The 25,954-nt window shown below is 41.4% G+C and overlaps 1 protein-coding gene across 1 annotated transcript in view; it reads right to left on the reverse strand.

The window, feature by feature from the left end:
* CFAP70 (cilia and flagella associated protein 70) overlaps positions 1-25,954 on the reverse strand; it is a 56,640-nt gene that overhangs the window by 1,610 nt on the left and 29,076 nt on the right. Inside the window, exons 16-26 of the mRNA XM_058671076.1 lie at positions 22,624-22,755; positions 16,982-17,107; positions 15,343-15,476; positions 15,119-15,234; positions 14,762-14,983; positions 10,553-10,711; positions 9,599-9,720; positions 8,863-9,015; positions 8,258-8,419; positions 6,341-6,430; positions 2,935-3,036 (exon numbers count right to left, since the gene is read on the reverse strand). Coding sequence (XP_058527059.1) covers positions 2,935-3,036; positions 6,341-6,430; positions 8,258-8,419; positions 8,863-9,015; positions 9,599-9,720; positions 10,553-10,711; positions 14,762-14,983; positions 15,119-15,234; positions 15,343-15,476; positions 16,982-17,107; positions 22,624-22,755 — 1,518 coding nt within the window. The remainder of the gene's footprint in view (positions 1-2,934; positions 3,037-6,340; positions 6,431-8,257; positions 8,420-8,862; positions 9,016-9,598; positions 9,721-10,552; positions 10,712-14,761; positions 14,984-15,118; positions 15,235-15,342; positions 15,477-16,981; positions 17,108-22,623; positions 22,756-25,954) is intronic.

A 25,954-nucleotide genomic window follows, 5' to 3' on the forward strand; every position in this document is an offset into this window, starting at 1 on the left:
CCACACAGCAGGGAATGGACCAGACCAAAACCAGATTAACTCAGCCTGGGGTCTTTCATGGGGTGGCAGGGACCCAAGTACTTGTTTTTAGTCAATCTCTTTCAGTCACCTACTCGGGGTTCAACAAATGCCCAAACACAATACAGTCAGATGTCATTTAATGATGGGACTATGTGCCAAGAAGTTATTAGATGGTTTCAGGGTTGTGAATATTATAAAGTGTGCCCAGGCAAATTAAGATGGTTTCATCAATCACCAGGTAATACAACCATATGGGATCATTTTTGTGATACTATGCAGCATATGATTATATATTATTTCTGAAAATTCCTTAGGGAAGCTAGACTGTTCTTAGACTGATCTTTCTGTTAGGTCACTTATGCAGCTGGAGTCATGACTCTTGCAAGGAATGGTGGGTGAAAGCCTTTTTCCAAACAGCTGGTGGTTCATCAGTTCTCTTCCATGTGGACTTCAAGCCTTGTAAAGGCTAAACTGGGCTTCTCCACGTTACAGTGTCCCAGAACTTCAACAGAGCAAGAGCAATAGCTGCAGTAAAGGCCTAGCCTTGGAGAACTCACACAATGTGATTTGCACCCTATTCTACCACAGGAAGTCACTAGCTCAACCAAAATTCAGGTGCAGAGAAATGAAAAAGTCCCCATTTCTTCAAGAACAGAGTGTCAACATCACATTGCAAACTATGGATTTCAAAGTACAATTAATCAGGGTTCTTCATTATAAAAATCTACTACAAGTAATTTTTCTATTTTTATGTACTGACTTACCACACTTAGAATCTTAAAACTATCCTGTCACCTAGGTCAGATGGCTGGCATTGCTCAGAGTCTTCTGAGGCTAACATCAGGGCTTATCTAGCTGGGCTTTTATGTCCAGGTTCTGCAGAAGCAGCCACCTCAGAGCTCCCTCAGGCTGCTGGTGGAATTCAGCTCCTTACACTTCCTCAACGAAGGTCCCCATGGCCTTGCTGGTTTCAGTGGAGACTGCTGTTAGCTTCTAGAGGCCACTCACATTGGTTGTCATCCTCAAGTTAGTGACAATGTGTGGATTTCTTCCTGGGATTCAGCTCTGTCTGACTTCCCTTTCTACCCCTGCGAGAGAAAACTTAACTTTTAGAAGATTACTAGACTGGCTGTTAGATAATATTTATATTTTACGGCCAACTAGTTTGGCACTTTAATCTTTAAAATCCTTTACACTAGGACCTCAATAAGTACTTGAATAATCTTGGGGAAGACAAGAATCTTTAGGATTCTAGCTACCATGAGACCTCATAGTTGAAACTGTCATATGACTTCCTCTTTGACCCATAAATTAAATCCAAGCAAGTTTTATGTTCCCATGTATACATGTGTGTGTATGTGTGCATGTCTTTGGCTTATAGTTACACTGTGTTTTTATCTTATTCTAGCATGTATTTGTTAAACCTTTCTTGTGGTTTAGCATGTGGCCAACTTTTACGAATAACTTATTTGTGCTTAAAAAGAATTCAGATTTTCTCATTGGTGTTGAACTCAATTCAGTAAACTGGGTTATATAGTTTCAACACATTTTTTCCCTATTTGAACCATCAGTTTCAGAGAAATACATTAGGATCTTTCATACTGAGTGTTGGACATGTGGACTGGCGGTTGAGACACTTACTGTGATGCCCACATTCCACAGCAGAGTATCTGGTTTCAAGTCTTGGCTCTGCTCTCAATTGCTCCTCCCTGATGATGCAGACAATGGGAGACAGCAGGTGACAGCCCCAGTAGTCAGGTCCCTGGCACCCAACAAGTGAGGGACCAGCCTGGGCTCCTGGCTCGCAGATGCAGGCTTTCGGCCCCAGCTAATGTGGGCATTTGGGGGTGAACCAGCGGATGGGAACTCACCTCTGCTTTCTGTTTCTTATAAACATTTATAACTTCTTTAAAACATTTGTTGCTTTCAAGATTTTTTATACTAACCTTTTTGGTTTAAAGATGAGGAAACTAAGGCCCAGAAGGCTGATGTGCTGTGGATCCTATATCTAGTTAAAGTAGAACTGAGGTAAGAATTCAAAAATTGTGCCAGCAATGTAGCACAGCACGTTGAGCCACCACTTGAAATGCCAGCATCTGATGTTAGAGTGCCAGTTCAATTCCTGGCTACCCCACTCCCCATTCAGCTTCTTTAAGAACGAACACCTTTGGACAGTAGTTCAAGAAAAAAAGAAAGAAAGAAAGAAAGAAAGAAAGAAAGAAAGAAAGAAAGAAAGAAAGGAAGGAAGGAAGGAAGGAAGGAAGGAAGGAAGGAAGGAAGGAAGGAAGGAAGGAAGGAAGGAAGGAAGGAAGGAAGGAAGGAAGGAAGAAAGAAAGAAAGAAAGAAAGAAAGAAAGAAAGAAAAAGAAAGAAAGAAAACAGACTAGTAAGGCATCCCTTTAGCACATCCTTCACCTGGTTTACATTCTGATCCATTATTGCTTCCATTTTTGGAATGTCCAGTCCAGCAAAACACCTGAATATAGGATTTTAAAGCACAATGCAAGTAGAAGCTGCCCAACCTTGGCCCTTCGTTTATCATCAGTATAAAGACCAAATCTAGACTTCATCAAACTTCAACTGTCATTCTTAAGTTGTCCTCTCACTGATGCTTGCTAATTTGGTCCCTCATCTTGTTCTCTAAGGGGATACTGTGAAAGGATAATAAACACTGACTTCCACTAGAAATTGTTTATTTTCCCTCAATTTGTGCAGAACATAGTTTTCTTCTTAATTGCTTTAACTGAATAAGGCTCAATGAATAACTGTAATTCAAAATATATTTTAAACCTCTGATAAACTTATAAAAATGATTGTAAACTGTATCATTCCTGATTAGACAGAACTTTGTGAACGGCTTGAAATACATTTTCTACTTCTATTTTGAAGGAAACAAGCAAAAGAAAATACTCACTTTCAGGCAGACCAGAGCCAGATACGCCCATACTTCAGCATTGTAGTTGTTCAAGGCATTGGCTTCAGAGAGCGCGTCCTCAGCCTCTGTGAGCTCCTCCAGCTAGACCAAAGGGGACAAGGGAGAGGGGTTTTCACTCATGCCAGCTGGGGTCAGCTTAGAGGAGACCACTACCTCCAGGGACCATCAGAGCCTGTGACTCATACCAACAGTTTCTGATTTTTTTATATTTTGGCATCCTAATTCTTGTTTTAAATGAAATCATGTGTGGTTGCGTGATATCAGAAACAAAAGTAGCACTATTTTGATGGAAAAGTCTAATGGGGTGATCTGGAGGGCTGTATCCAGGCTCTTGTCTCACACTTTTCCTTGCCCCTCCTGGCAGACCTTTCAGGGCATCTGTGAACCATGAAATGCAGGTGGCAGTGTTGGAAGCCAAAAGTATTTACTATCCTGTGCTCTTCATTCAGCACTTAACATAATAGGCTCTCACACACAAATTTAGTTTTTTCTTTACAATATGCATCCCTTTCTTGAAGTTAAAGTTCTACCATTTCTTCAGTGACACATTGGTCATTCAGTAGCACATCATTAACTTCAAGTTGTTGTAAATTTTCTAGTTTTCTTCCTGTTGTTGATTTTGTTGTATGGCTTTTCATTTAATGGAAGGTATAGTAAGTGTGTAATAGGGACTATCATATCTAGATGTGAAGGTACAATGCAGTATATGTCTTCCAAATCAAAGATGGACTCCCAATGAAACTGTTCAATATATCTTGAAAATAGGATTCTGGACTCTGTGAAGGATTACACCACTATAATAATATGGGGGAAATCAGTTGGGGGAAGGGAATTTGAAGAGGGCAAAAGGGAAATCCCGGAGCCTATGGAATTGTATCCTAAAATAATAATAATTTTAAAAATAAAAAAATATTTAAAATAAATTTAAAAGTAATAATTTTAAAAATAAATTTAAAATAAAAATTGTTAATGATTTAAAAATAATTTTTAAATTTGTCAAAACACTATTTTCTAGAAACACTCCTTTTTCTTAGTATCAGTGTCTCACAGCGCAGTCATGAGCATTCAATGCTGTATGCAGAAAGTCTAGGGTGCACTCATGCTCCAGGCCTACAGACATTATCACTACATCCTAAAATTGCTGGTGTGCTTTGTAAAATCTTCCAACAGGCCAACTGAAGACAGAACAGGTCTTTCTCAAAAGTATCTTATCATTTATTTTATTTTATTTGTTTTTTAAGATTTATTAATTTTATTTGAAAGAGTTAAAAAGAGAGATCTTCCATCTGCTAGTTAACTCTCCAAGTGGTGGCCACAATGGCTGGAGTTCAATCCACCCACAGTTGGGAGCCTTGAGCTTCCTCTGGGTCTCCAGCATGGGTGCAGGGTCCCAAGGTACTGGGCCATCCTCTGCTTTCTTAGGCCACTAGCAGGGAGCTAGATCACAAGTGGAGCACCTGGAACTAGAATTGGTGCAGCAGACAGAGAGTTAGCCTGGTATGCCACTGTGCCAGCTCCCATTTTCTCCGTTTTAAAAGAGGGGAACAGGAGCTAGCCTGCTGATGCAGAAGGTTAAGCCGCTGCCTATGATGCCGGCATCCCTACTGGGGCAACAGTTCTAGTCCCAACTATTCTACTTTCAATCCAGCTCCCTGCAAATGTGCCTGGAAAGCAGTGAAGTGTGGCTTGAATGCTTGCAATCCTGCCACTCTTGTGAGAGACCTGGGTGGAGTTCCAGGTTTCTGGCTTTAGTCTGACCCAGCCCAGTCACTGCAGCCTCTGGGCAGTGAACTAACGAACGGAAGATCACTCTCCTACACTCTCTGACTCCCCCTCTCTCTGTAACTCTTTCAAGTATAACAGAATAAATCTTTTAAGAATGGATGGAAAATCAAATTTCAACCATGCCCATACTTAGGCTCACAATGTGGATGTTACTGAGACACCGAATCCACCTACATTTGCTGAGGAACTACTCTGTGCCAGGCAGCATGCTAGATTCTGAGATTAAAAGAAAATACAATACAATCCCTGCCTCCCATGAATCCACTGAAAGATAAGAAAAAAAGTGACAGGAGAAAAGGGCTGCCTACAGCACCCAGGAGGATCCAGCAACTGTGGTGGGACGGAGGGGAGGAGCAAGAGAAGAGGTAAGACTTGGAGAGAAAGGGGCAGAACCACTGTGGGAGCCCGGGAAAGCGGAGCTTGAGGAGGGATGTGAGCCACAGAGTGAGTGCTAAGGTGACTTCTGAGGGCCCCTGCATTTGGCAATTTGCAAATTCTTGTAGCAAAGTATCAGCTAAGTGCCAAGCTGTGATAATGTGCATTGTTGATAAGTTAAAATACTTTCCGGCAGAGTACAGGTGAAAATACAGCCTCTCTAGGAGGCACGTTAACATCATCATTTAAAGACTAAAAACAGGTTTAGGAATGTATCCTAAGGTATTAGTGAGAGTTAAGTACAATGATTCATGTCCAAGAATATTTATCCTAACTTTATGTTGAGAATAGTATAATTGTGCAAATAAACATCAAAGTTCAATTAGTGATTGATCAAATAAATCACGATATATACACATAGATATTTGTGCAGTGTGTAACTAAACACACTGATGAGGCAAAGATTACTTTGATAACTTTATAATGTTTAATGGAAGTGTTTTGGCTTTTATTTCTATCCCAATGAAAATATTTTTGTTATTGTCTTCTTTTTTTATTTTATTTTTGATGATTTAGATATAGTTGATTAGGATGCAAAGGGCTAGAGGAAAGTGGGTAAAACCATTGTTTCCACATTCTCTTTTTTCCTTCCTTTATCTGGGGGGACAGGAGGAGATAAGAAGCCACACCCTGCCTACCAAGAAAATGTTTTTTATAATGTTCAAAATAAAAGTCTGGCTAATCCCAAATAGTTGGTATAGTTGGTTTCTTGCACTTTTGCCAGTGCTGCCATGTTTCTAATAGATAGAGAGGTATAAAAATATAAATCAAGGAGATAGTAAAACTTAAAAGAGTAAGGTATTCAGAGGAAAGGAATCATGTGGGATCAAAAACACACAAGAAATTGGGCAGGAACAGCAGGATGTTTGCATCTGTGGAGGACAGGGAAGAAAGGAAGGGGGTGTGGGGACCTTCCAGGGGTATGCACTGACGCTACCCCCTGAACCTGCAGCAGTTCCTCCTGCCTTTCAAAGGGCTACTGTGCCTAATAATCACCCATCCCTGGGAGCAGACTCATCTCTCATAGCACCCTTTTCTCACAATCACATCACAAAGTGTCTGTAACCAAATAACACTAGGATTTAAAAACTGAGGGTGACAACTATGGGACCTCTGACAGCTGCACCCCCAGCACACGGTCGGCTGTCTGCCTTCAGCTTCTTACCCGGTAGCAGGCGATCCCCAGGCCCAGCCAGGTGAGGCACGAAGGTGATCTTTTACAGACCTGCAGGTAGGTTTTCTTAGCCTTTTCGTACTGTAGAAAGAAAGCACCACTAAGCTACTGTTATTCTGAAGGCCTCAAACACTAGGATTTAAAAAATACTGATGGGACCTCTGATAATTGTATTCCAGAACAGTCTAAATTTTTTCCAAGACTGGTTTATTTATTTGTTTATTAGAAAGGCAGATTGAGAAGGGACACAGAGAAAGATCTTCCATCTGCTGGTTCACTCCCCGAACAACTGCAACAGCCAGGTCAGGCCAAAGCCAGGAGCCAGGAGCTCCATCCTGGTCTCTTACATGGGTGGCAGCGGCCCAAGGACTTGGGTCATCTTCCCACTGCTCTCCCAGGTACATTAGCAGGGAGCTGAATGGGAAGTGGACCATTCAGATGCACTAATATGTGACGCTGGTATCATAAATGGCAGCTTAACTTGCTGTGCCACAACACTGGTCCCCAGAACGAGCTGAGTTACCTGAGTAATGTATTGTTACATCTACTTTCAGAGAACACACACCAGAAGACCAAGTAGAAGAGATGGACCGATCAATACATTGAGGTAAGGAATTAGTGTTTTGCAAGTTCTAGGCAACCACAGTGATTATCCCAATTCCACAACTGCTTCACAGACCAGGTTTCTCTCCTCAAAAGCGACCTCATGTGGCATTATGCTAGACACACACCCTACACTGAGTCTCTTCCTTGGAGATAGAAGTTTAGTCTCAGTGGGGCATTCATTCCTGTATTATACTCCAACGTGAGAGATGGCTCCACAGCAAAACCTGACCAAATAGGTCAGAACCTACTTGCCTATTAGACTGCTTAAGCCAGAAGAAACGTGAGGTTGCAGCTTTCAATCAACACCAGAAAGAAAAGCTTCTCTTATCTTCTTTACTGCAGAGCGGTAGCAATTTCTCTCAGGCCTTTCCACCAACATATTATAAAACACTGCACATGCTTAGTGTCATTGTTGATTTACATGAAAAAGAAAGAAAACTAGGGCTTCTGGGATAGGAGGATTAAATGCAGTCAAATGAGAAGCTGGGAGCCAACAGGCCTTTTGGAGAATGCTGGTAAAAAGCATCTACAGTGGTCTGAGTCCATGATGGTTTACTCTACTATCCAGTTTTACTTTGAAAATTTCCACAATGGAAAGTTCTTTTTATTTTATTTGTTTTCTTTTTTTTTAAGTTTTGAGGTATCCCTAAAATATGGAATATCAGGTGAAGGTACCCTTTGAAGTGCAATTAGCAAGATTAAATAAACCTTTGTTGTTGATGAAGTCTGGAGAACTCCCTTTGAGGCTATGACACTTAGTTAAGCTCAGAATGTTTCTATTATGGCAAATTAAGTTGTGGCCAAAATAGCATTTGCTGAATTCTTAATTTTCAGTAGTGTAATGGGTAAAACCAGACTATTCTCTCTCTCTCTATTTTAATTTTGATAATCTTTAAATAGTTGATTAGGGCACAAATGTTTAAGGGCTAGAGGAAAGTGGGTAAGACCATTGTTTCCACATTATTATTATTATTATTGTTATTTTCTGTATCTGGGGTAAGGGATTTGATAAAGGGAGAAGCCTACCCATCCCCCACCCATCCCAGATCCCTGATGTGGGGCATGCTCCGAGGGTTCTACTCAAGTGAAAACCAGATTATTTTTTAACAGTCTGGGTTTGAGTCCTGTTTCCACTGATTACTAATTATCTGAGATCAGGCCAGTCAACTGACCTTTGGATGTGAAAGGGTTATTATCCTATTGCTCTTTGTAGTCCACACACATGGATGTGAACACTAGAATGATCATCAGGTTGCAGACCATGGCCCAAAGGACAGACACTTCCCCTCCCTCATCCCTCACCTCTTTCTCTTCCAGGTAGATGAGCCCTAGGCGCAGGAAGATGAAGTGCATCTCAGCAGCATCTACCACGAAGCTAATGGTGCGCTCGTAGCAGGCTTTGGCTTCCCCGTGGCTCCCACTCAGAAAATAGAGGTGGCCCTTCAAGCCCCAGACATTAGGGTTCTGAGAAAGGGAAGAACAAGCAGTGCTCAGGCTGAGGCACCTTAATGATGTCTGCTTAGCACTGATGGTTCATTTATTTCCTTTCTCCAATTGCATCCAGGAAGAATCCCATTCAGAGGCATGGAAGGTGCTTCTATAGGACTGTCTTCTCATTTCTTTCACATACTCCTCAAGGCCATCTTGTCTTAAGAAAAACACGGGGTTCACACAGAGAAAACAGAAGTCTAAAAGCCTGAAATAACATCCTTCTTTCTCTGCCCTTTGCAAAACTCAAGATTACTGAAGAAAAGCCAATGGAAAGGTATAGATTGATGAGTTTACTTGCAGCTGATGAGCCCCAACCCTCAGATCACAAAACTTCCCCTATGACATGCCATCTCTACCTCTAATACTGCCTGCTCCTCCCTTCCTTAGACTCACGAGACCGTAGCAGAAGTCATTACCAGGTAGTCCATCTGGGCTGCTAGTTGAAGATATTCCTCTGTCTTGGCAAAGTCCTTCTTCAGAAGGTGTGTCTGGGCCAGCACCAAGTAGTACTCACAGCTGGGGCCTCCTTGAGGGCATAACACCTCATGGGCAAGTGCTCTGTGCATATACTGCAAGGGAAAATCAGATTCTAAGAAATCTTGTAGTAAGGCCCTCTGAAGGGATTTGTGGAAAGTGGTTCGTATTTGGATATTCTTCCCGTTGGGGTTAGGTTGAGCTCTCAAAAGCATGTTTGGGTCCCTAATGTGTCAATAAAGGTAATAGTGGTATTAAAAAAAAAAAGCATATTTGGGGCCCGATATGGTAGCCTAGTGACTAAAGCCCTCGCCTTGCATGTGCCAGGATCCCTAATGGACACTAGTTTGTGTCTCAGGACTCCATTTCCCTTCCAGCTCCCTGCCTGTGGCCTGGGAAAGCAATAGAGGATGGCCCCAAAGCCTTGAGACCCTGGAAGAAGCTCCTGGCTCCTGGCTTTAGATTGGCTCAGCCTGGCCATTGTCACTTGGGGAGTGAATCCGCGAATGAAAGATCTTTCTCTCTGTCTCTCCTCCTCTCTGTATATCTGACTTTCCAATAAAAATAAATAAATCTTTAAAAACAAACAAATGTGGTTTCTGTTTTGCATGCATTTAAGCTTGTAGAGATAAACCAACATGGACAGAATAAGTTGTTCATATTTCCAGATACTCTGACCTGCACAGCATTGACTTTTAGCAAGAAGCGAATGGTCTCCATGAAGATGGTGGTGGGTGTTTGGGAAACACCAAAAGGGCTGGGATGCAGAAAGGCTGATGATTCTTGACATTTTGAGGCTTCTGAAAATATTACATTTGAAAGACAGAAGGTTAGATGTGAAGAGAAATAGCAAAAATTCAGAAACACAAATGCAACCAGCAGGGTATTCTGATGTCACACATGAGATGGACCATGATCTGGAAAGCTTAAATATCTCCAACAATAGTCCACCAGAAGCAGAACTCAAGACACTGACAAAGTGAAATGGCTGGCGGTTCACAGTAAGGTTGCAAACAAATGAAGGGTTTTTCAAAAGTATTCACATCTCTTTGAATGTGAAACAATCTGCAGATACACTGAAGACAAAGGATCATTAGGAAAGGTGCGGGCCCCCGGCGTGATGGCTCAATAGCTAAATTCTCACCTTGTGAGCGCTGGGATCCCATATGGGCACCGGTTCATGTACTGGCTGCTCCACTTCCCTTCCAGATCTCTACTCATGTCCTGGGAAATCAGTAGAGAATAACCCAAAGCCTTGGTATTCTGTGCCCATGTGGGAGACCCAGAAGAAGCTCCTGGCTCCTGGCTTCAGATTGGCTCAGCTCTGGTTGTTGCGGCCACTTGGGGAATGAACCAGTGGATAGAGGATCTTTTTCTCTACTATCTGCAAATCCGATCTGCTTTTCCAATAAAAATAAATAAATCTTTAAAATAAAAAGTTCTTGGCCGTAACTGGCTTTTCTCTGAGTTAAATAAAAAAATCTATGTTTATTCACTTTATTGTTGAATGTGGTTTTCAGAGACCAGAACAATGAAAGAAACACAGGCAACAGGACAGATTAATCAGTTTCAAACAACCTGTATAATTTCTTTATACCCTTCTTTAAACTAGAAATCTTTATTCAAATTTACCTTTTTTCTCTGATACTTCTTTAAGAAATGTATTGGATGGCTTTAGGCCCACATTTGGATCCTGAGGTTGTGCAGCCAAAATGGGTTCTTGTGGTTCAGCCTGCAGTTTGGAGGATTCTTCAAGAAATTCATCAAGAATGGATAGTGTAGTTCCTGGAGCTGAAAGGATTAAATTATAACTTAGAATTACAGGAGGTCAAAATTACAAGGCATGAGAAATATATTCCTTAAATAGTACATGAATGATGCAGATTTTTTGATAAACATGTTTCTGAATAATTTAAGGAGAACAAACCATAAACTCAAGACAGAGTTTCTGTCACTAGATGCCCCTGCACCCATCCAATCCCAGTGCGCAGCCCAAGTCATGAGACTGTCTATCAGATCCCTAGTGTACAAGTTACTTCCTAAAGCCAGGATCTCAAGAACCTGCATGGCAAAATTCACACAGTTTTAGAAAACAGTGCAGCCACTACAGGAACTCCATCACCTTCTCTCTGTGGTCAAATACTACCCAGGGAGCCAGTGACTGGAAGGTGTCTCACTGTCTCTGCCTCTTTCTCTGCTTCTCTACCTTCCAAATGCATAAAATCAAAAATCTTAAAAAGAAAAAAAACCTGATGGGGGGGTGGTTGAAGGATAAAGGAAGGTTAGATAAACTGCTAGGAATTTTCTCCACAAACCCATACACCAGATTGCAGCGAGTCACACGGGGGGTCTTTATTTGAGCAGAGAAAGATGGCCTTGGGGAAGAGAGAGGGAGAGAAAGCATGAGGGGGTGTACTTTTACAGCAAGGGACGGGCATCAGGGATACACTACCACTAGGGATTGGTGTATAGGGCCGTAGGATACAGGGATTGGTGCAGAACAGAGTTGTTTTCCTTTTTTGGAAACTTTGCAATGGATCAGGAGCTATCTAATGAGACTTAAATACACAAAGCCTAAAAAATGCGGAACTGGTGCAGGGTCTAAAATGATCTTCAGGGCTGACACTGGAGTCACTCCTCACATAAACAATACCAAAGACACAGGAAGTAATAGTTTCCAGAGTTCTGTAACATTATTGTGAACTGTAGTCACCAGTGCAGGAAAGCAGGGATGCTGAAAGGCTGATTTAATCATTTCACACTGTATGCACTGGTTGAAACACATGCTAATCAAAACTATTTTAAAGTAAACAGAGAAAAGCACCAAATTGTTACGTTAAATATGTTCAGCTCATGAAATGTCAATTTCATCTAAAAAAGTTCCTATAGCTGTCATGTAGAATTAAGACAATTAAAAATGTGTGTAACCAACATATGGGGGAGACAGATGCTAAAAGATACAAGGAAATCCCTCTCTAACTGAGGTTTACTATTTTGGGATATGACTCCAATTGGACCTTATGCCAGCACAATAATAAAAGATTACGTCTTGTTGGGTGTCTCCTCTCTGTTCACAAATCCCACTGTCTCACATTCACTGAGAATATTCACAGCAGCTATCATAGATATTCAGGCAGGTATCCACCAATGGATGAATGAATAAAAAAATGTGATATGTATACACAATTGGATATTATCCAACCAAAAATATTGAAATTTTGGCATTTGTGGTAAAATGTATGAAACAGGGGGTTGTTATGTTAAGTGGAATAAACCAGACACAGGAAGACGAATGTTGGATGTGCTTTTTTCCTGTCATCTGGGCTTAGGAGAGTGATTACTGGCCACTGAGAAGAGTTGGAGGAAGGGATGAGAAAGACAGAAGCAAGGATAGCAAAGAGTACACTCCCCTTTGCCTAACAGCAAGCTTCCCTTAGCTGCCAAACATACTAGCATCCTGTAATTGTTGTTTGCCTGTCTGTGGCATAGTAACTTGCTAAGCCCACACTGTAATCATTGCTAAAAATCTTACTTTTTTGCACTTTGGGATAAACCTAGACAGAACCGTTTGCAGGCAAACTCATGCCTGGAGACTGCACAGAGCAATTCCGAATGCGCTGCAGAAACCCTAGGCTGATCTCCCCGCTAACCAACACGCCTTGGAGGACTTCCCAGCAGCAGCCCTGCTTGGATACCCACTGCACTTCTGTAGTGGCTCCTTTGTTAGTGTGAATGTCCAAAGGGCTCTCCCTCCCCTTCCTTCCGCATCTGTTCTCTCACTGTGTTTATGTCTCATTTATACTAACTCCATAAATTCCCAAGCCCCTTTCCCAACGGGAAGACAGATTTGGGTTTTGTTGCACCTCTATCCCCCATCTTCTCACAGGCCTTCAGTAAAGCTTCTCTTTCAAGGACTGCGTAGCACCTGGTATTCTTTTGTTATTGTTATTTTATCATATAGTTTCACAGGCTCTGGGATTGCCCATCTTCCTCCTCAAGTCTCCTCACCCCCTACTTCCATCATTGAAGTGTTTCCTGGCATTGTAGGCACGGACAATGTTAGCAGGTACATGGTATCCTTCTAAGGGTATGGTGCAGGTAGGGTGAGTAGGTTGCAGGCTAGCTGGCAGGCATTAACAGAATAACAGGAGGTAGGTTTTCGTGTCCCACAGCATGGTGGGACAACTAGAGTTCCCAGGAACGCCTGGCATACGCATAAGAAGTTGGAAGGGAGGTGGTGGTAGGTGCAAAAAATAAACAAAAGGAAATGAAATGGAAATGTTATCTGCTTGATTGGGTCAATTCAGATGTATTAAAATATCACTGTGGGGCCCGGCGGCGTGGCCTAGCGGCTTAAGTCCTTGCCTTGAAAGCCCCAGGATCCCATATGGGCGCCGGTTCTAATCCCGGCAGCTCTACTTCCCATCCAGCTCCCTGCTTGTGGCCTGGGAAAGCAGTTGAGGACGGCCCAATGCATTGGGACACTGCACCCGTGTGGGAGACCCGGGAGAGGTTCCTGGTTCCTGGCTTAGGATCGGCGCGCATCGGCCCGTTGCGGCTCACTTGGGGAGTGAATCATCGGATGGAAGATCTTCCTCTCTGTCTCTCCTCCTCTCTGTATATCTGACTTTGTAATAAAGTGAATAAATCTTTAAAAAAAAATTTAAAAAATATCACTGTGTACAGCACAAAAATTTACAAGTATTACATGGGAGTACTTTTTTAAACAGCACACAAAATAATAATGAAGGCAAGCAAAACAAAACAAAACACTATTTAATACATTAGAATGGTCTGATTTCCAAAATTGGAGGAAAAGAGTTGATTACGAGGAAAAGAGCGATTAGGAGTTGACACGGGCTGGCATTGTGGTGTAGCAGGTTAAATTGGCATATGAGATTCCAGCCTCCCATAAGGACCCCTGTTCAAGTCCCGGTTGCTCCACTTCTGACCCAGCTCCCTGCTTATGTGCCTAGGAAAGCTGCAGAAGATGGGCCAAGTTCTTGGGCCCCTGCAGCTACTTGGGAGACCTGGAAGAAGCTCCTAGTTTCTGGTTTTGGATAAGTCCAGCTCGGCTCTGGCAGCCTCATGCAGAGTGAACCAACAGAAGAAATATTCTGTCTCCCCAATTCTGTCTTTCAAATATTTGTCTTTTTTTTAAATAAAGGGATAAACAGAGTACAAAAGTGAAACAAATACAAAAAATATATAGAGAAATTTTTCATGGTAGAAATCTACATGAGAGGAGAGTGGGAGGAAAAAGCAAAACATTTACTCAGCTAGAATGGTATGTCTTAATAGGGATACCGAGGGTACAGTAATTCCCAAAAAAGATGAATCTCAATAGCAGAAGCTCTGACTACCAGCAGTAACAAACATTTAGAAGGGCTTCTCTTGTCATCCTGAAATAACTCAAAATTCCACATACTTGTGGCCAGTGCAACGGTGTGGCAAGCTAATCCTTTGCCCACTGGGTGCCAGTTTTGAATTCCAGCTGTTCCACCTCTGTTTCAGTACCCTGCTAGTGACCTGGGAAAACAGAGGAGGATAGCTCAAATGCTTGGGCTTCTGCATCTACTTGGGAGAAACAGAAGTTCCTGGCTGCTGGCTTCAGATTGGCTCAGCTCCAGCTGTTGTGGCCATTTGAGGAGTGAGCCAGTGGATGGAAGATTCTCTCTCTTTCTCTCTTCCAACCTTCACCACCCACTCTATAACTCTTCCAAGTAAAGTAAATCTTAAAAAAAAAAACACTAACATACTCATTTAGAGAACAATTATTTACTGAGTGCTTGCTATCTGACAACTTGTTCACCACTCTGCAGCACCATGCTCTGGCCTTACCTGCTGGGGCTTCTGTCTTGAATGCCACTGTAGAACCACTTGTGGCTGCCCAAGGACTCAAGACGGATTCTATTTTCTTTCCTTCTTCGGTGTACTCTACAGTACCAACACTCTTTTGCTTTGATACTTGTGCCTGAACCATTCGTGCCTGAAGCTGTTTGGAGGCCTCATGAAATGCCATTTCCATTCGAATATCATTATTCTGAATTTCATAGTACAAGCCTGCGTAAAGAAAGATGTTGACATTTATATGATGGATTTTCTAAGACAATATGATAAAGAATTTAATGTTTCTACATTATGAGCCACTGAAGAAAAAGAAAGCATCTTAAAATGGATCACAGGAAAACACTATACCAAGCAAAGTCCAGGCTATGACATTGGTGGGTTCCAAGCAGGTGGCATCCTCAAAAAAAATTTCTGCTTGCTCGTAGTTCTCCATCATGACCGCCAGGACACCACACAGCAACAAGCTGAGAAGAGACCACTGATAGGGTGAACATGGACCCGGGCCACACTGTGGGAGCAGGGCAATCCCACGCAGACGTTCATCTAGCATCCCATTGCCCTCCCACCCATACCTCTGGATGTGACTTTCGTTGAGTGACAGGGCTTTTCGAAAACACTCCTGGGCTTTGATGTTGTCCTCAGTTAGCAGACAGAAGGCACCATAATCTATCCAGTGATCCAGGTTCTGGGGCTCACGGACTAACCTCTAGGCAAGTAAAATATTATGAGCACCATGGCTACTGTGACTCTGTGACCTGTTTTTTTTCTTTTTTTAATTCATGTAACACCAAAAACACTCCACAAATACTATAAATCCTATGAAAACAGAAACCATGTATTTCCCATTGAGTCCCAAATGCTTACCACAATCATTTACTTTTGCTTTTAGGATGGGGGAAAGGGTCAAAGACAATTTTTAAGAAACAATTTAAAAATTGAATCTTTGGGCCCGGCGGCGTGGCCTAGCAGCTAAAGTCTTCGCCTTGAACGCCCCGGGATCCCATATCGGCGCCGGTTCTAATCCCGGCAGCTCCACTTCCCATCTAGCTCCCTGCCTGTGGCCTGGGAAAGCAGTTGAGGACGGTCCAAAGCTGTGGGACCCTGCACCCGCGTGGGAGACCCGGAAGAGGCTCCTGGCTCCTGGCTTTGGATCGGCGCGCACCGGCCGTTGCGGCTCACTTGGGGAGTGAATCATCGGACGGAAGATCTTCCTCTCTGTCTCCCCTCCTCTCTGTATATCTGACTTTGTAATAAAGTGAATAAATCTTTAAAAAAAATTGAATCCTCAAACCATTTCTTCCTAGTGTATATTACCTATACTTCCTAGTGTATACCAAACTAATACAATACTTCAAAGACATAAAGCTTCACTTTATATAGTTAATCAACTAAATATAATCATTTCTTCCATACTCTTGAGATGGCAATTAAAATTTATCTGTAAAGCCAAAAAAAAACCCTGCTTACATATAAATAAGTGGAAAGACATTCCTCATTCATAGATTTGAAGATTTATATTATTAAGATGTCAATACTATACAAAGCAATCTACAGATACAGTCCATATCAAAATTCTTAAAAAGTTAAACATGGAGTTGCTATATGTCCCTACAATTTTGTTCTTGAGTGCACTGCAAAAATAATTTAAAAACAAGTACTCAAAATATGCTCATATGAAAGTGTTACTGAATTTTGGGAGTTTTGAATATTCTAAATATAAATCCTTCATCAGGATTTGGGGAAATTTTCTCTTGATTTGTGTGTGTTTTCTTTTTTTTTCATTTCTTTCACAGAACAAAAGTTTTGAATTTTGAGTAAGGTCCATCTATCACATTGTAATGTGTCTCATGGTGCTTTGATGTCACACCTAAGAAATCTTTGCCTAACTTCAGGTCAAGATTTCACCCCTGTCTCTTCTAAAACTTTGTTAGTCTCGGAGCTGACTTTTCTGAAATGTTTAAGGCTTAAATCAAGGTTCATTTTAAAATGATACATGGATTATCGATTATTCTAACATTATTTTTCCCATTGACTAAATTACATCTTTGTAAAATAATCAAATGATCTTTCTCATGTGGGCATGTTTTTTGACTTTCTGTTTTAGTGATCTAACGTCTACTCTTTCACCAATCAAGTTTTAAACAATCAGTTACTATTTATGCCTATAATTTACAAATAATAGTAACAATCTCTAGGAAGATGTTTGATCACCTCTTCATAATACACCGCTGCCATTTCGAAGTTCTCATTGACTTCTGCTTCAAATGCAAAGAGTCGAAGCTGGTCGCTGCTTGTGGGAATGTTTGAGACAGTGCCTTGGACATCATCTGGCATGATCTTGAAAACATCAAGATGTTAAGCAGACAAAACGAAGCAGTTATAAGTAAATTCTAAAAACTGGATGTGGCAGAGTGGACATCTCTCCTAGCAGCTGTGATGCCTCCAGCCTGCATCTGGACACTCGGGTTCAACTCACAAGCACTCTGCCTCCTGACCCCAACCTCCTGCCAGGGCAGACCCTCGCAGGCAGCAGTGCTGGCTCAAGTAGTTGGATTCCTGCTAAGCACATGGGAGACCTGGATTACAGTCCTGTTGCCAGTATCTGGAGAATGAAACAGTGGAGGGGAGCTCTGCGTGTGTATGCGTCTATCTCTCGCTGTCTCTCAGTTTCATACATAATTTTTTTTTTAATTTAGAGGCAAGGGTCTGGCATGGCACAGCAAGTTAAGCTGCTGCTTCCTGACAGCAGCATCACAGATCAGAGGGCCAGCTGGACATACTGATTCCTGTCCAGCTTCCTGATGATGTGCCTTGGTAGGCAGAGGAAGATGGCCCAAGTTCCAGGCCTCTGTTACCCATGTGGGACATCACAATTGAGTTCCTGGTTCCCAGCTTCAGCTTGGCCAAGACCTGGCTACAGTGAGCATTTGGGGAGTAAACCAGCAACCGAGAGATCTCTGTCTCTGCTTCTCTGTCACTCTTTTTAAGTAAACAAATAATCCTTTTTTAAAAAATCAAGAGATCCAGTTATGACATATAAAGTGACACAGTTTTCTTCAGTCTTGCCAATACAGAAAAGGAGTAAGAGTGAACCAAGAGGGAAATTATCAAGGTGAAATAGCTGACAGAGGATATATGCAAAGAGAATATATTGTTTTTCTGATTTTTCCAGATATGTCTAATGCATCCAGACTAGGAGAATTGGTCTGGTATAATTCATGATCCCTTGGGTAAGAAGTGTAACAAGGGAAGACACTGGTTCCCTCTAACCTCTGCCATCATAAATCAGTGACTAACAAAGTTTCTAAGAAATGTGGAGTAAACCCAGGCGGTCACAGGTCTTTTACGCGTTCATCACCTTTACCAGCCAGATGGTTGGCGCACAGCTTGGGTGTTTCCATGCACCCAGTGAGACTCAGGCCCTGGGAGGGAAGAAGACCCGACAAAAAAAAAAAAAAAAAAAAAAAAAAAAAAAGAAATGTGGAGTAAAGCCAAATTTGAGACTAGTCAGAATTTCTGATTCCTGGCTAAAGTCTCCATCCTTTGTTCTTTCCAGTTTTGATGAACTTGACCTCCAAACTTCTTTAGCAATACACTTCTCTACCCTACACTGACAGTTTACACGTCTGCTATCCCACTTCCAGAAACTACCTCCCAAGCCTTCCACCTTTTCTCCCCTACTTGGTCTGTTTAAGACTGCTGACTTCATTTCATTCATTTCTAATAAGCCCATCATTTCTCCTCAGCTGATCATCCTGAAACCTATTATATTCATCCATAATGTCCTCTCACCAGTGCATTCACATCTCAGGCATCACTGGTTTCTTTCCTGCATTTGTTCTGAAAAACTCCCAAATTGCCACAGTCATACAATCTGACTTCTTCATTCTTACATTTAGTTGAAGCAGTTAACTGGTCCTCAGAAAAGCCAGATAGATAAAGAGCCTCCTGTAATATTCAGCCTTAGCTGAGAACATTTAATTGCTATAATAGTAATAATAATCTTCATCACCTATGTATTTATTTTAACAACAAATTTAACATTTAGCAACATACTCCACAAAGTAATGCAGTATCTAAGTTTTTCTTTCCTTAAGTTGTCCTTTCAACTTTTACCCCCTTCGTTTTCAGAAAATACCTTACTCTACAGATATAACAAAAATCATTAAGAAACACTCTTTTTACCTCACCTCTATGTTGGTGATTTTTGCAAATTACACATTTGCTTTCAGCATAAAAGGAAGAGGCACTGAAACCTTCTGTTTTGAAGAAAATAATTCCATTTAAAGTCTTGCTCCTTTCCCAGCTGTATACCCTAGGATTGATATCAATCACCCATTTTGGTTCCTCAATTTTCTTTTTTTTTTTTTTAAGATTTATTTTCTTTATCGTAAAGACAGATTTACACAGAGAAGAGAAACAGAAAAAGATCTTCTGTCTACTGGTTCACTCCCCAGATGGCCACAACAGCAGGTGCTAAGCCAATCTGAAGCCAGAAGTCAGGAACTTCTTTGGACTACCAACACAAGTGCAGAGTCCCAAGGATCTGGCCCATCCTCCATTGCTTTCCCAGGCCAGAAGCAGGGAGCTGGATGGGAAGTGGAGCAGCCGGGATATGAACTAGTGCCCATATGGGATCCTGGTGGTTGAAAGGTGAGGCTTTGGCCACTCGGCACTAAACTGGGCCCTAGTTCCTCAATTTTTAACTCCCAAGAAGCCAACTGCTTTTGCCAAAGCAGCAGATATGATCAAATATTTTTCATCTTTAAAGATTTATGTCTGGAAAAGCAGAATTACAGAGAGGAAGAAAGAGAGAGAAAGAGAGAGAGAAAGAGAGACAGACAGACAATCTTTATCTGCCGGCTCACTTCCCCAAATAGCCACAATGGCCAGGGCTGGGCCAGGCCAAAGCCAGGAGCCTAAAGCTTCTTCAGGGTATGCCCAAACACTAAAACCTGCCCTCCCAGGCATGCTAGCAAGGGATCTGGATGGGGAGTAGAACAGCCAGGATCGAAACCAGTGTCCAGGGCCTGGCACAACAACCTCGTGGACAAAGTCCTAGCCTTGCATGTGCAGGGATCCCATATTGGCACCAGTTTATATTCCAGTTGTTCCACTTCCCTTCCAGCTTCCTGCCTGTGGCCTGGGAAAACAGTCAAGGAAAGCAGTCAAGGATAGCCCAAAGTCTTGGGATCTTGCACCCACGTGGGAGACCCAGAGGAAGCTCTTGGCTCCTGACTTCTGATCGGCTCAGCTCTGGCTGTTGCAGCCACTTGGGGAGTAAACCAGTGGATGGAAGATCTTTCTCTCTGTCTCTCCTTCTCTCTATAAATCTGACTTTCCAATAAAAAAAAAAGAAAGAAAGAAACTAGTGGCCATATGGGATGCTGGTATTGCATACGGGGGTTTAATTGGCTATGCCACAACACTAACCTGCTTTTTTCATCTTTAAAAGAACACTTCTATAACTTACAGCCACTTTCCCACTTTTTTCCTTCATCTTCCAACTTCCTGAATTTATGTTCATCTTGTTTCCCAATCCCTGGCTTACTCTTCAATTCACTGCTATTTGAATGGATTCCATTTGCCCAATGAAAGTGCTATGTGAAGGTTAACAACAATCTCCTTATTTCTGAATCCCAACAAAAATTTGTCATATTTGTTACTATTGAATTCCTAGATGTAACTAATGATGGCAATCACTTTTTCTTAATATCTTCTTAAAATTATTTTTCCGTGACTGCTGTAACATCATTGTCTTCTGCTTCCTTCATCTCCTGAACACTTTTACTTGTTTTTTGTCAGTGCTTTCACTCATTCACTCCTTAACTGTTGGTGTTTGTTAGAGTTCTCTCCTCTCTCTTCACACACAAGCAGTCTCATCTATGATCATGACAGCTATGTATCATGGCTCCCCAAACCTCATCTCCTGAATTTAAAACCAAAAGTCATAATCTGAAGATAAGAAAGAGAGTTGAAACGTAGTACAGTTATGGTGCTCAGGAGGTAAGCCTGGTGAGATGGCATTCGGTCCCCCGGGGGCAGCCTTGGAAGGGAGTTGTCTCAAAGGATGGGTTTAAAAGCTGAGTTGGACTAGATACACTTTCTGCTTGCCCATTATTCATGTGATTCTTCTGCACACATTCAGTCACTGCCATCTACCAGCCTCCACAGACAAATGGATGGAATTCAGCCAATCTTAGACTGTCAACCTCCAAAACCATGTGTCAAAATAAACCTCTTTACTTCCTAAATGGTTTGTCTCTAGTGTTCAGTTTAATGAACAAAAACCTGACCAATACAGAGCTCTCTCTTGAACAAAACACTACTGCAGCAAATATTCAAATCTGAATTCAACATTACTTGCCTCCCACCAGATGTAGTCATGTTGTATTCCTTGTCCTGGACAATGTTAGTATCAATTATTTAGTCATAAGTCTTAAATGGAAGAATCTATGATTTTCCTTCCTCTGTCTTATGCAATAACCTGAAAATATCACCAATTTCACAATTTCTAATTCATTCACCATATTGCTATCCTAGTATTTTTTTTACAAAATGTAAACATAATCATACTATACTCCAGCATAATTTTCTCATTGCTTCTACCTGTGAATGAGGAAAAAGTCAAAACTTCTTTGTATAGCATACAAGTCTCTCTCCATACTCCCAACTCCCCCCAACAGGAAGTGACTGCTAGCCTCATCTCTTGTTTCTCTACACTGGACCCACTGCTCTTGAACTACAGCCACAATTTCTGAATATGCAATATTCTTCCAAATTCCAGTGTGTTCCATGTGTCCCAATGCTCTGAAACATCCACCTAAATAACTTTTCAGCCTTCAGGACCCAAATAGACAGTTTCTCTACAAGCCCTTCTTAGGATAAAGTCACTCTCACATCAAGCATCCCTAACTCACTCTTTGACAGCCACATCTCTAGCACAGAACTCACCTCACCCAGTTCTTTGGATTTTGTGCTTGTCTCTTCAACTACACAGAGGCTGCTTAGGAACAGAAGGCAGCTGCAACTCCCAACGTTCAATTTTCAATTGTTTTCCAAACAAAATCATTCAGATCTACACCTAAAACAGGACTCTTTTCTTAATCCTATGATACCGAACATTCCTGTTCTATCTCTTCCAGGATGGATGAGTAAAGCAAAAGAAAAGGTGACAGTGCTAGAAAAGGAAAATCATGAGGGAAGGAACAAATAGAACAGGGACTTTGTAAAGCCCTAGCTGCTTAGAGACAACCAGAGCCACAGAAAGACTCTGATCCTTTCATTCTCCCCGCCACCAGCAAATGAAAAGGAAATACATGGAAATGAGCAAATGAAGGAAGGATGCAACCTATAAAAATATAAACATAAAGGTTAAGTGAATGAGAGGGCAGATTACTAGTTAAACAGAAAAGGCATGTTTGAAATGTGTCATGTGGTATAATGTCTGGAAACTTAGTTTTGTTTTGTTTTGATCCTATTGAAGAAAAACTGAGAATTTCATAGTCAAAATGGTAATTTTGTTCCACAATTTGCATACTCTGCTTTATCTGCTTTTGGCAGTTTCATCACACTTTGGATATTACCAAATTTTTTTTTCTAGGAAACTAAAGAAGTCTATCCCCTGTTCTCCCCACACTCAGGCTTATAAATTACACAGCTTCTTATTCATCTTTGTGTTTCTAGGGTTTAGCGCTAAACACACATCTCAATAAATGTATCTGGAAGAAAGGAAGGAGAGATGCCAAGAGAGAATGAAAAGAGAAAGGAAGGAAGGAAGGAAGGGAAGTTAGAACTGGAGGGCTTAATGTTCCACAGAGGAAAGGGAAAAGCTTTCAGTTCTAGGTACCAACCTGGTTTAGGGCCACATGCATCTGGTCTACCAAAAACACATACAGCTCACTTATAAATGTCTGCAGTTCCTCCTGGCTTTCAAATGATGTTGTCTTCAAGTATTTCTCTCTCACAATCTTTACCACAGCATGCTGCAAGACACATATCATGCATTCCATAACTCAGTCCAGTACCATGCTGAGAGCACAGGATTCATTAGTGCTTCTAGTCTAAGGTCCATCAAAGCATTAGAACGTGACTGATTCCTCCCTTGGTGACGTTTAGTATACGTGCTGCTGAAGCAAGCACCCTTTGTGACATTTGGACTATGAGCTCTCATTTCCCCCAGTCAACATGCTCTGGATGACTTCATTCCTTGGCATCACCATCATCATCACAAAGAGGCAATGCAAGAGTCAGATTACTTAGTATGTAAAGAGTCATAAAACTGAAGAAAACCTTAATGATATATAAACCTGGGCTAATGCATTACATCTTTCATGGTGGTCACAGAATCCAAGGGAAAAAGTCTGATCTGAAAGTCCAAAAATTGAAATTCTGGTTCTAATACTGTCTTGTGCAACTTCATGAACTGCTGTAGACTCTGGTGCCATTTCTTCATTTATTAAGTGAATATGTAGCTCTGATATTATTATATCTTAAAAGATAACTGAGATATTAAAGAAAGAAAGAAACAACATGGAGGTAGAAACTTCAAATGCTATATACTCAAATAAATACAGTGCCTCCTATATTTATCCTATTTTTATGACTCAGTTATTCATAGTCCACTACAGCTTAATACCATGAAATGGAAAATTATAGAAATAAGCAATTCTTAAGTTTTAAATTATACATCATTCTGAATGCTGTCCCAATCTTTCCTGTCTGGCATGCAAATCATCCCTTTGCCAAGAATACCCACAATTCATGTTCTACCTATCTGTCTATCAATTATTAGTAACTATCTTGGTTAACAGACTGACTGCCATGGCGTCATGGAGTTCATGTCAGCATCCCTATTTTACTTACTAATGGTCCCAAGACACCATTAGTACAGTGCTTTCTTTAAATGGAAAAGTTAGTTTACCATAGATGTGTATGCACAGGAAAAACACTGCCAATGGTTTTATATATCTACTGGGAGTCTAAGAATATATGCTCATAGATGAAAGATTACTGTATAAACACAGCATGTGCTGTGGCTAGTACAGGTTTTTTTCATTTTCCTTACTAAGGTAACACTGTCACCAGTTTTTTATGTCAGGTACCTTCCATGTGCCATATTTATTTAATCTTCATATCTTCCCCATGTGATGATATTTTTAAAGATTTACTATTTATTCAAAAGTTAGGGTTACACAGAGAGAGGCAGAGACAGAGCTTCCACTGGGTCTTTCATACAGCTGGGGCTGCACTATGCCAAAGTGCCAGGAGCCTCATCCAGGTCTCCCACTTGAGTTTCAGGGTCCCAAGTATTTGGACCATTCTCCACTCTTTTCTCAGGCTATTAGCCAAGAGCTGGATTCAAAGTAGAGCAGCAGAGAATGAGCTGGTGCCCACATGGGATGCTGACATTGCAGGTAGCAGCTTCACCTTCTATGCCACAATGCTAGCTCCACCATGATAATACTAACATCGTGCCTCCCTATTAAGTCATGAATTTCAGGAACAGAGACGGCAGTCAGGTGTGCAAGGTTGCTCAGGTAAGAAAAAAGCAAGAATCGGGAATCTCAACTGAACTTGAGCTGTGGTTATGCAACAAGGTGGAGGAATCCACCATGGTGGGAGGGTTTGGGGAGGGGTGGGGAGAACCCAAGTATCTATGTAACCGTGTCACATAATACAATGTAATTAATGAAGTTAAATAATAAATAATTTTAAAAAAAGACAAAAAAACCGACAAAAAAAAAAAGCAAGAATCAATCCAATTTACAGGATGGGCATTTGGCATAGTGGCTAAGTTGCCATTGGGGCACCCAAATGCCAGCTCAGAGTGCCTGTTCTCCAGTCTTGGTCTTGGCTCCACTCCTAGTTGCCGCTTCCTGCTAAGGCAGACCCAAGGAGGCAGAGGCAGCCCAACTTACTTACTTCTTCATAGGAGATCTAAATTGTGTGTCTGGCTCCTGGCTTCAGCTACTCTGAGCATTTGAAGAGTGAAGCAGAGGACAGGATCTGTCACTCTAACTCCCTGTCTCTTTGCCATCTCTCAAATAAATAAACTGACTTAATTAAACCATGACTATACCACTTCTTGCCTCTATGAGCATTAGTTGTTTTTTACTTGATTGGTTTCCATGTGTTTTCTGCACCTATTTTTTTTTCATGCAGGACATGTGGTAAACGAGCACAGAGAGGCAATGTGGTATAGCAATGAAGAACATGAACTGTAAAGGCCAGCATTGTGGAGTAACAGGTTAACCCACATATGCGATGCTGGCATCCCATGTGGGTGCCAATTTGATCCCCAGCTGCTTCACTTCCTCTCTGGCTCCCTGCTAATGTGCCTCAGAAAGCTGGGGAGGTTGGCCCAAGTGTTTGAGCCTTTGTACCCAATAGGTCACCTGGAAGAAGTTCTGGGCTTCTGGCTTCAGCCTGGCCTAGTCCCAGCCACTGCAGTCATTTGGGAAGTGAAGTTGCAGATGGAAGCTCTCTCTTACCCTCTCTCAGTATCTCTGCCTTTCTCATAAATAAAATAAATCTGTGAAAAAGAAAGAAAAGGAAGGAAGGAAGGAAGGAAGGAAGAGAGAGAGAGAGAGAGAAAGAAAAGAAAAAGAAAAGAAAAGAAAAGAAAAGAAAAGAAAAGAAAAGAAAAGAAAAGAAAAGAAAAGAAAAGAGTGAGCGAGCCAGAGTTGTGGAGTCAAACTACATGAAGTAAATCTCATCTTTGGCCTCTACCATTTCTGCGACCATGGGTGAATAACCAATTGAGGATGTATTTTCTCATCTGTAAGATGGAGAGTATCCAGCTCATGGGACTACTGTGAGAATTAAATTAGTGATATATCAGACATTTAGAAGTTACTCGTACATGGCAAATACTAAATGTTAGTTATTATCATTCCAGATACTTTTACTGAATAACTTCTTCTCAAATCTTAGTGATTCTAGGACTAGGGAGAAATTTGAATGGGAAGCAAAGAAATAGCTATGGATTCATTACTAGATATAAAGTTTCTATCTCCATGAGCAACATGAAATCTGGTACAAAATATAGCTTTGACTAAAGAATGAATGTGTTTAAAGCTCACATTTTGGATGGGCACTTGGCATGTTGATTAAGACGCTGCATGGGATCCCTGCATACACGGGTATTGCAGGATACACAGGTATCACAATACCTGGATGCAA

This window comes from Ochotona princeps, chromosome 13 (assembly GCF_030435755.1).
Source record: "Ochotona princeps isolate mOchPri1 chromosome 13, mOchPri1.hap1, whole genome shotgun sequence".
Taxonomy (NCBI): Eukaryota; Metazoa; Chordata; class Mammalia; order Lagomorpha; family Ochotonidae; genus Ochotona; species Ochotona princeps.